The following is an 11,606-nucleotide window of genomic DNA, read 5'->3' as shown; positions in this document are numbered from 1 at the left end:
GACCTGCCCCTCATGTCCACTCAGGGACCCTGGTCCTTTATATCATTACGCTGCTCTCTAGATAATGTGACAACCTGTACAGTGTGACCAGAAACATTGCCACCACTAGATCCACACTTCTCAACAGCCGGGAAGAAGAAATCGAGGAGGAAGAGTCCCTGCTGATGCCTTTCCCTTGCCAAGAACTTGATCCTAAGCCCCATCTAAGTCCAAAGGAAAATGGGAAATGTAGTCCTGGAGGCAGCAGACAAAACAGGACTTTGGTTACTGGAAGAAGGCAATTTGAGGAGGGCAGCGACACAAGTTGCGACACAAGTTGGGCCACAAGTTCTCATCGCTTTCTCAGTCTGGGAGCTGAGCGTGGGCAAGAAGCACATGTTCTTCATCCTGGTCCCCAGTTCTGAGCTGGCCCAAGGTGGTGCTCCACTCCTGTTATGTGAGTAGATGAGGCCACAGCAGAGGTCCAGTGCTACAGTGAAGGTGTGAGCAAACGTAGAGCCCCGAGCCTGGAGAGAGAAGACAGATGTGGAGGAATTTAACAGGGAGAGCACAGGGCTTGATGGATCTTGCCAGAACACAGGACTGTTAATGTTATGATTTGAGGGGATTTAAGTTGACAGCTCCTTGGCACAAGTTTAAAGAGCCCAAGCTGAATACCTCACTTTGCAGCAATTTATTGAACAGATTCCAAAATTAAGAAATTCCTCAACTGTTTCAAAACCATGTTACGAAAATGCGTGCCCAGAGCTAAAAGGCAACTCTGGTTCACTGCTGCCCCAGCTACTGTCAATGGGCTCCAGCACCAGAGTGCCCATCAGGGCCTCCCTCACCTGACTGCCACTCCACATCCCCGCCGGGCCTGCTTGGCTCCAGCAATACCTTTCTGGTTACTGGCAGCCCCCATAACATGGATGTACACACACACTCATGCACAGATGCCAGACACCAGCTGTCTCCAGAAAGCCAGGCTTTGTGGGCTGATCCCAGGCTGGACATATCACCCTGAAAGTCTGCACAGGTTTTGGAATCTGTGCAGACAGAGTCTGAGTTTTGGCGCAGCCATTTGCTACCAACTTCAGTCAAGTTATTTCACCAGCTAAACCCTGCTTCCTTTGCCTGTAAAATGGGGCTTCATTGGAGCTACATTACTGGGTATGTGAGAATTGAATGAGGTTCTGGGCATTGGGCTGTTGGTCCCCCCAACAGCCACTGAAAGTGAACAACAGTTCAAAGAATTGTGGCAGCTGGGGTTTTAGGCCTGTGCGGTACTTCAAGCTTAAGGAGATTAGTAACCATCCCAAAGCCACGAGATTACAGCTCACACCTGTAATCCCAGCACTTGGGAGGCAGAGCAAGGAGGATTATCATGGGGTGAGTCTAGCTTGGACTAAATAGTAAAGTTCTAAACTGGACTGAACTACAGAGTGAGGCCCTATTTTGAATGAATACATGAATAAATAAACCTGAAATAATATCTAGTTATAGGCATTAACGAAACAACCGTGCAGCAATGGACTGCTATTCGTTTCGAACCCATGACAATGACCTGGCTTCTGCGTGGCCCACCTCACTCCTTGACTTCCGTGTAACCGGAGTTCAGCGCTTCACCTCCGTACTCCTCCTGCAGTCAGATGCCGTCTCGGGATTTTCCCATCAGACACCTTGAGGATGGAGAAGCAGCTCCTTCATAGGTTGGTTCCCTATGCTCGTGTGTGGTACTTTCTCAGCTGTGACTTGTGGTCTCTGGTCACTGGCATATTCCATTTCATCTCCAGCTCCTCCTCTTGCCCTTCCCTCACTCACAGCAGCTGGGCCTGTCCCTTCCTTCTTCTAGGGTGGGCTGAGGTCCTCCTTCCAGGGGAGGTGGGTGTCACCCCAGCCACTGTGGCTCCTGCTCTCAGAGGACCATCAGCTACATTTGAGGCTGAATGAGCAAGTGCATCTGGGAAGCTGAGCCCACCGCATGTCCTTCGCTCATAGCCATGCCCTCCCAGGGACACGGCCCATCTCCACTCACATCAGAGTTCACAGTGAACAGAAAGGATAATTTATTATTTAGTACCTGCTTTTCCTCTGTAGCTCTCTCTCTTCTCAGCACAAAGCTTGACTGCTTTGTGTAAGTTGCAGTCACACACACACACACACACACACACTCAAGAAAAGAACTGATTCTCCAAGTTTGTGAGCTCTTTTCCAGTTCCTTTATCTCCCAACCAGTGGAGAATAGAACTGCTTTGAAATGCTAAGGAGTTTGCCCCTCTTGTTATCAACAACTATTTATGGTGGTTGGAGGGATTAACAGGCTATGTGAGGGCCCAGCTATTAGCTGCCATAAATGGATAGATACTTCATCTTCTAACTTGTCTCATGAGTTAGACTGGTTATCACAAAGCTCATGGTGGAAAGAGGTCTTCCAGGCTGCCGAGTCCCAGAGTAGACAGAACCACCTTAGCAAGTTCAGTCCTCAAAGGGCTCAGGACCAGGGTAACTCCCTACGTCTTATTCTGATATTTTTCCTGATTTCATCTTATTTTATTTTTTGAGACAGGGTTTCTCTGTGTAGCCCTGGCTGTCCTGGAACTCACTCTGTAGACCAGGTTGGCCTTGTACTCACAGAGATCCATTTGCCTCTGCTTCTGCCTTCTGAGTGCTGAGATTAAAGGTATGCACCATCCTGGTTTTTGCTGAATTTTTTCTATTCTTTTTTCTTTGTTGTTTGTTTTTCAAGACAGACTTTCTCTGTATTGTTTTGGAACCTGTCCTAGAACTAGCTCTGTAGACCAGGCTGGCCTCAAACTCACAGAGATCTGCTTGCCTCTGCCTCCCGAGTGCTGGGATTAAAGCTCGGCCTGAATTTTTATTTTCATAGATGTTATGCAGTCAAACAAACAACAACAAACAACAAAACAAGCAGGACAAACAGAATCCCTCTGCCTTTCCTCATACCTTCCCCTTCCCATTTATTCCCCCATCTGACTGTTGATATTTGCCACTATATTGCCAAAGAATAGGGCTATCTAACTACCCTTGGAGTTTTCAGTTTAGGCATTATTTGCAAATTTTCCAGTATGGAGGATAAGGAGTTTTGTTGTTGTTCGTTTTGTATTTTTTTTTTTTTTTAAACTCTGCCACATACTGTTAGTTTCTCCTCCCTCCACTAATATTTAGAATTTACATTATTGTTAACAACATAAACACTGTGTGAAACATGTAACTTTTTTGTTTGTTTGTTTTTTAAGACAGGGTTTCTCTGTGTATTCCCAGCTGTCCTGGAATTCACTCTGTAGACTAGGACATTAAATGACCTTTGCACTTGAGAGGCAGCGGCAGATCTCTGTGAGTTGGAAAAACCCTGTCTCAAAAAGCAATACAAAACAAACAAAAAAATCATTCTAAGGTAATGCAATGCATTTTGACAACAGAGTAGCTTACATCACAGCTGGATTAGGTAGCACGGATCCACAAAGAATGTGTGTTTGTATGTTTGAAGTACAGGATCAATGAGATGCTATACCTCAAAAACTGAACTTGTGAGATTTTTACTTGTACAAAAAATAAATTTTGATAGCTAAAAAAAGGAATATTGCCACCACTTTTGGGGTGTGAGTATTTCCTTAGGGTGTTTGAAAGCCAATTCACGGAATCTATTATGTGGACTGATGTTAACTTATACACAAGCATGTAGCAGTGTTCATAGGAAGCTTTTTTTTTTTTTTTTATCAATTTTTCACACAATACAAGGGTATGCCTTTATTATGATGAAACAAATCCTTTAAAAATTTTCCTAAGAAATGGTTTATGGGAAATAATACTTTAAAAATGTTGTCTTACGATGTACTTTGAGATCTTGATTGAAAATATTCTATGTTCACAGCAGTGGATAGTTTGGCTGGTATAGAATCCCAAGTCAGAAATTACTTTCTCTTAAAGTTTTCAAGGCACAGTTTCACTGTGAAACCAATGTTCTCTTTGTGGAGACATCAGTTTCCATACCTCTGTCTCTAACACTCATGGCCTGCAGCATAGCCGTTGTCCGGGTAGTACATCCCTCATTGGCTTCGCAAGGCTTTTCTTTGCCTCTCTTCTTATTTTCTGAAATCCACATGCCATGTGACCTGAATAAGCCTGGCCATTCCACATCTTTTAGACTATTTTGGTAAGCACTCATGGATTCCAAATCTCTCCCTGTGTTTTGTTTGTTTTGTTTTTGGAGACAGGGTTTCTCTATGTAGCTCTGGCTGTTCTGGAACTCACTCTGTAGACCAGGCTAGCCTCTGTCCCCTGAGTGCTGGGACTAAAGGCATGCACCACCATTGCCCAGTCCTGTAAGTCTCTTCTTAATAAAGGACTGAAAACTGACAGTGTTTCCACCCTTTACAGATCTCTACCGGAAGTTTTAGAATTTTATTTGGCATATTGATAAAATCCAACATTTACATATTTTCCTGAGGATCTGGCAAAGCAATTCAATCTATAAAATTGTCCTTTGACTTGGGAAACTTATCTTAAATACTCTCTTTAATAAACATCTCCCTTATTTCCTTTTCTGGAGCCCTTGCTAGTCAAAAGACACCTTTTCCACACACCCTAGTTCACCTCTGCTCTCTTCTTCCCTGCTCCCTTTGTTTTCATGTTGCTTTCCAGGAAATTCCTCTATGTCCCAACTTTAATATTGCCTTTTTAGTCTCTTCTGCAATGCCTTTTGCTCATTACAAATTTGTTGATTAACTGGCTTTGTGTTAGCTCTCATTTCTTCAGGAATTAGTAACTGTATGTACTTTCTATCTTGCCTTTTTTTCTTTTTTCTTTTTTTTTTTTCTTTTCTGCTTCTTTTTTTTTTTTTCCTTTTTTTCTTTTCTTTTCTTTTCTTTTTTTTTTTTTTTTTTTTTTTTTTTTTTTTGAGACAGTAGACAGTAGCTGTCCTGGAACTTTCTCTGTCGACCAGGCTGGCTTTGAACTCACAGAGACTCACCAGCCTCTGCCTCCTGAGTGCTGGGATTAAAGGTGTCCACCACCTGGTCTCTGCCTTTTATGTTGAAGAACTGCCTCAGTCATCTGGTGGTCCTCAGTTTCCCTTTCGTGTTTAGTTAGGGGTGTGATGCTAAAAATCTGATGACCCTTGACCACTGACCTATACCTAAAGCAGTGGAGTAGGAGAACACCACATCTCTAGGTATTTTCTCTTAGATCAGATTTCCTGTGTTAAAGTTCCCTTCCAGTTTCCTGAGAATGTGAGAGCTGGAGGTGCAGGCAGGGGTCTTCTTGTTCCATGTATCACTTCCACTTAACCATCCATCTCAGCTGTTCTTGGTTCCTGTTGTCCTTCGGTTCATGGACCTGTTTTATCCTATGCAGAAGGCCACCCTCAGATCAAGGAGACTGGGTATTGTTTCTCTGTCCTCTCATCCGGAGTTCTTGCATCTTCAGAGATACCTGCAGCCTCTAATTCGTGACTTTAAGTCAGTCATGATCACTCATCTGCCTTCAGCTTTTAAAATCCCTTCCCATTTCCCCTTTTCATCCAGGTCTGTGTGCGTAAGAAAAATCCATCTTCTGCTGTTTCATAAAGGTTTGTGGAGATTGCTGAGATAAAAAGCTGTGCTTAATTTGCCACCATTTTATTTTTAAAAAGTGTGTGTGTTATATGTGTGCACATGTGGAGGCCAGATGACAATATCAGGTGTTTTTTTTTTTTTTTTTTTCTATTGCTCTCCACCCTCTATTTTCAGAAAGGCTCTCTCACTAAACCTGGAGCTTAGACTCAGTGGGTAAGGACACTCGCCCTCAACTGACACTGGGTTTGATCCCTGGACTCCACCTGGAGGAAGGAGAGAACCAATTTCTACATTTTTTCCTGAAACCTTTGCATGTGTGCCATTGAGCTTCAGGGATGCTCCTGGATCCGCCTCTCAGTGCTAGGCTTGTACATGCTTGCCACCATGCCCGTGATGGTTTGTTTATTTGTGGTTTTTTTGCCAAAGGAACTCAACCTTTTTGGTCCCTCAGATCTAATTTGGAAACTACCCAGACTGGATGGGCTGATGCATCAATATGTTCTGCAGTCTTGTTCTATTTCTCTCCACTGCTCAGGTTATGCATACAACAGCCCCAATCCCACAGGCCATCTGCTTTGCCTCCAGACTGCTTACCACACAGGCTGGTGTCACCTCAGAGGCTACCCTTACCAGTTCCAGCTTCATTTTCTTTCTTTTTTTCTTTTTTTCTTTTCTTTTTAAAGATTTATTTATTGTGTTTACAATGCTCTGCTTACATGTCTGCTTCAAGAGGGCACCAGACCCAATTACAGATAGCTGTGAGCCACCATGTGGTTGCTGGGAATTGAACTCAGGACCTTTGGAAGAGTAACCAGTGCTCTTAACCTCTGAGCCATCTCTCCAGCCCCCAGCTTCATTTTCAAGTGTGAACAGAACCTACAGTCCTTTGGTACATGCAAGCATCCATGGACTTTCACTAGCTGCTCCACACATTTGATCTTGTCAGCAAGTCTCCAAAACTTCCCTACTTCTTTGAGTTTTACCTAGAAATGACTGTCATATTCCAGAGAAAACAGAAGCAAGCAAATGCAACTTTCTTTGTTCTCTTCATTCCGACTGCATCAAAGTATCTACATCTTTGTACATATATATATACAAAGTATAGCCATCCAGACCTTCCTACTCAGAAGGCCCATCTGTAAGAGGCTCTTTCTGAACTGTCTGGGCTGTCTTTCCCACCTGAGACCATAGGGGTGGCTTTTAGGCCCAGGCTATTTGCATCTTTGGGAAAATTACCCCATGTCCCCTCGTGCTTTGTGTCTTTGACCTCTTTAGCACATTCCTTTAGCTTTGAAACTTCCATTCTCTCTCTCTCTCTCTCTCTCTTTCTCTCTGTGTGTGTGTGGTGATAGGGGGACAGAGGACAGAACCTAGGGACTGCCACACATTGGGCAAGTGCTCTACTATGGATCCATTATCTCCAGTTCTAGTTTTTTTTTGTTGTTGTTTTTTGTTTTGTTTTCCTTTTAAAGGAAGTCTTCTAAATCCTTATTGGGCCAGGCAGTGGTATCACATGCCTTTAATCCCAGCACTCTGGAGGCAGAGGCAGGCAGATCTCCAAGTTTGAGGCCAGCTTGGTCTACAGAGTGAGTTCCAGAAACAACCAGGGCTACACAGAGAAACAAAAACCAACAACAAATCCTTCCTGAGATATTACTCTGCCTCCCTCACTCTCCCTCCTCTCCTTACTGTTAGTATGTCTTGAACTTGTCTTGTGCCTTCACCTTCTCTCCTTCCTAGCCCCGCTTTCTGCTGTGACCTTTACCTGCCTCCGTCTTCCTCAACGCCTTTTGACTGGTGTGTACCCACCTGCCGGCCTTGTTTCCTCCCGGAAGCATGTCACACAATTGGCCCCACCTTGTGCCAGACCCCACAACTCCCCATCCACTTTTCCCACGCCTCTAGTCACTCCTTTTCTATAGTTTCTTTGGAATAGTGATACCCTCAGTGTTCATCTCAGCCCTCTTTTTCTTCTGCTCGGCACAAAGCTTTTCTAAGGGGTCTCACACTGATCCCCGCAGCCTGCCCGCCACTTCTGCATAGATGACTGTATCTCTTGCCAGTTTTCTCTTATGAATTCAGATCTGCCTTTCCATCTGCTACTGATGGATTTCCACTAGGATATTCCACAGGTTATTCAAGTTCAGCGTGTCCAAAACTGGAATCATGATTTCAGTACTTAAAATTGTAATGATATGCTTTTGCTTTCTCTGAAAACAGAAAAGTTACTGTATTGATGTCTGGAAAACGGAATGACAATATATTCCTTGTAGAATTAAATGGTGTGTGCTGCTATGGCATATATTATGTGCTGGGAAATTTAATCCCCATGTGCCAATATTAGGAAGTGGAGCCTAATGGGAAGTATTTAGGTCTTAAGGACACCTCATGGATGAATTAATTCCATTATCACAGGAATGAGTTCACTCCATATGAAAGGGTGTTTGGACTCCTCTTGTCTGTCTGTCTGTATCTCTTACCCTCTGTTTTGTCTTTCATAGAATATAATAAACTCCTTCTAAATGCCTCTTGCTCTTGGACTTCCCACCCCCCCCAGAACTATAAGCAAGTATGTTTCTGGTCATTATGAATTTCCAAGTCCAAAATAAAATATATAGTTATAGATAGAAGAATTGGGGTAGGGAGGACTGGAATAGAAGGATCAAGCAGGGAAGGGAAGGGACAAGGAAACCAAGGAGGGGATACAGGAAGAGACAACTAAAATTAAGGCCATGTGAGGGGCCATGTGAGGGGTGGTATGGAAACCTAATACAGGAGAAGCTTCCTAACATACCTACATATATGAAGGTGATGTAAGTGAAGTCACCAAATAATGGGAGAGAAAAAAGGTCCAACTGTACATATCTTGCCACCAAATGGGGCTTCCAATAGCAGGCATGGGTTCATCGAATTGAGGGTTTTGGTTTTGGGTATTTTTTGAGAGGGGGTGGTTCTCTGTGTAGCCTTGGCTTCCTGGAACTCACTCTGTAGACCAGGCTGGCCTTGAACTCACAGAGATCACCTGCCTCCGCCTCCAGAGTTCTGGGATTAAAGGAGTGCGCCACCACCTGGCAAACATCTAATTGAGTTATTGACCAAAGGGATCCCATGAGAAATCCCAAACAACCCAGGCTGTTGCCAAAGCCACAGATTACTCTCCACAAACTGACAACAAGCGCCTTTGCTGAAGAAAACACCTACACAACTTATTGAACACAGAGAAGTTGAGCTGGTGCCTAACGAGATCCTTCACCCTTATGGACCAGAAGTTTCTGGTGCCAGAAAGCATTCTGCATGCACCAAGGGAGAAATGCAGACGGAAGCCCAGCTATGAACCCTCTGATCTACAATGGTGCCCTGCCTGCAAAGCATGCTGGAACAATGGTGGCATGAGGTTTGTGAAAGTAACCAACCAATATCTGATTTGACGGAAGGCCTACTCCATGCGATGGAGCCCATAATCAATGCTGCTTGGGTGGCCAAGAACCTGAGACTAGCTAGCCCGGGGACCTAGCCTAAAAAAAAAAATTGCTACTGTTCTACTAAAGGAGCATAGCAACAAAATGCCTCCCGATGACATTCTGCTATACTCATAGATGAGTGCTTTGCTCAGCCGTCCTCAGAGAAGCTTCCTCTTGCAGCAGATGGGAACATATACAGAGTCCCACAGGCTGACAATATGCAAAGATTGAAAGACCTTGGAAAACACATTCCTAATGGGATGCCTCCATCAAATCCCTCCCCTCAGGGCTCGGGGATCCCTAAGGAAGAGGAGACCTAAAGAGTGCAAGAGCCAGAGAGGATGGAGGACACCAAGAAAACAAGGCCTTCTAAAGGCAACAGACCAAACCAAGGCACTTATCAACTCAAAGAGACGAGGCAGCAGGCACCGGGTCTGAACAGGTCTGCACCAGATCCGGGGGGGGGTCTGAACAGGTCTGCACCAGATCCGGGGGTCTGAACAGGTCTGCACCAGATCCGGGGGTCTGAACAGGTCTGCACCAGATCCCGGGGGGTCTGTACAGGTCTGCCCCAGATCCGGGGGTTCTGTACAGGTCTGCACCAGATCCGGGGGGTCTGAACAGGTCTGCACCAGATCCGGGGGGTTCTGAACAGGTCTGCACCAGATCCGGGGGGGGTCTGTACAGGTCTGCACCAGATCCGGGGGTCTGAACAGGTCTGCACCAGATCCGGGGGGTCTGAACAGGTCTGCACCAGATCCGGGGGGTCTGAACAGGTCTGCACCAGATCCGGGGGGTCTGAACAGGTCTGCACCAGATCCGGGGGTCTGAACAGGTCTGCACCAGATCCGGGGGTCTGAACAGGTCTGCACCAGATCCGGGGGGTCTGAACAGGTCTGCACCAGATCCGGGGGGGGGTCTGTACAGGTCTGCACCAGATCCGGGGGGTCTGAACAGGTCTGCACCAGATCCGGGGGGGGGTCTGTACAGGTCTGCACCAGATCCGGGGGGTCTGAACAGGTCTGCACCAGATCCGGGGGTCTGAACAGGTCTGCACCAGATCCGGGGGGTCTGAACAGGTCTGCACCAGATCCGGGGGTTCTGAACAGGTCTGCACCAGATCCGGGGGGTCTGAACAGGTCTGCACCAGATCCGGGGGGTCTGAACAGGTCTGCACCAGATCCGGGGGGTCTGAACAGGTCTGCACCAGATCCGGGGGGTCTGAACAGGTCTGCACCAGATCCGGGGGTCTGAACAGGTCTGCACCAGATCCGGGGGTCTGAACAGGTCTGCACCAGATCCGGGGGGTCTGAACAGGTCTGCACCAGATCCGGGGGGGTCTGAACAGGTCTGCCCCAGATCCGGTCCTAGAGCTGAGAGAACAAGACACACATCTCCATCCCTAACCCAGAGGGTATCTCCAGTTGATAATCACTTGCAAATGAAAATTTAGCTTTCTCCAAGGGAGTCTCACTGGGGTAACAAATTACCCTTAAGGGTAGGCCACATGCCCAGCAGTAGATGGCCAAGAGAAACCAAATTCACTGGCGTGTTTGGTGGTTCCTCTTCTTATTATGTCATGTCAAGGCTCCTTCTTTCTTTTAATTTTATCAGTTCTTATCTTTTCCTTTTAAAAAAAACTATATAGGTCCTTTATGTAGTATGACTTCTCGTTTTGTGTTTTTATGGAATTCATGAGTGTGGGAATGTGTGGGTCTCTGTGTCTGTATCTGTTTCTTGTGCCTTTTCTTGGGCTCTTTTTCTTCTGTTTGTTTGTTTGTTTGTTTGATCTTATTCTGATGTATTTGTTTTGTTTTATCTTATTGAATTTTTTTAATGTTATATTATTATCCTTTAGAAGCTTGTTTGTTTTCTAATGAGACAAAAAGGGGACAGATCTGGATGGGAGGGGAGGTAGGGAGGAACTAGGAGGAGAAACTGTCAGGATGTATGATATAAAAAAATCTATTTTCAATAAAAAATAAAAATAAAAAAATTTAAAAGGCCACGCAGTGGCAGTTCATGCCTTTAATCTCAGCACCCCAGAGGCAGAGGCAGAGGCAGAGGCAGGTGGACCTCTGCGAGTTTGCTGTCAGCCTAGTCTACAAAGTGAGTTTCAGGACAGCTAAGGCTACATGGAGAAACCCTGTCTTGAAACAAACAAACCAACAACAACAAAATTTCAGGTTGTGTACTATTCTATTAAATCAACACAGCATGGACTTAGGGCTCACATCAGTTCTCATTAAGTGTCTGACATACTGTCCATGTTCAATGAATGATTCCATTAGTAGTGGCAGTAAGAGTTGCAGAGGGAAAGAGACTGGTATTAATATAGCCATTACTCTCTCCCCAGTAGCCTGGTACCATTCCAGATACCCCCTGTTCAACACTTAGGATTCATCCTTAGCTTCTCTGCCTATCAGTGTTTGTCCCCTACACCCTCAACATTATTCAATCTGTCATCAAGGCTGTGGGTCCCATTATATAGCCAGACCTCTGTTTCCTCCTCCACTTTGTCCCTATTCACTCCCATTTCTCACCCATCTAGTATACTGGGAAAGCCATGCTGTCTGGCCCCCAACCTCTG

General features: G+C 45.4%; 1 protein-coding gene across 1 annotated transcript; it reads right to left on the bottom strand.

Annotated features, from left to right (window-relative positions):
- Window positions 1-9,299: 9,299 nt before the first annotated feature.
- Window positions 9,300-11,285, bottom strand: LOC127234197 (uncharacterized). The gene is made up of 3 exons (XM_051201035.1): window positions 11,279-11,285; window positions 9,414-10,325; window positions 9,300-9,316 (listed from the first exon to the last, which is right to left on the bottom strand). Exons 1-3 carry the CDS (start codon window positions 11,283-11,285, stop codon window positions 9,300-9,302), a joined length of 936 nt encoding a protein of 311 aa, XP_051056992.1.
- Between the last annotated feature and the right edge of the window lie 321 nt (window positions 11,286-11,606).

This window comes from Phodopus roborovskii, unplaced genomic scaffold, assembly GCF_943737965.1.
Source record: "Phodopus roborovskii unplaced genomic scaffold, PHOROB, whole genome shotgun sequence".
Classification (NCBI taxonomy): Eukaryota; Metazoa; Chordata; class Mammalia; order Rodentia; family Cricetidae; genus Phodopus; species Phodopus roborovskii.
This window is presented reverse-complemented; position numbering and strand designations above follow the sequence as displayed.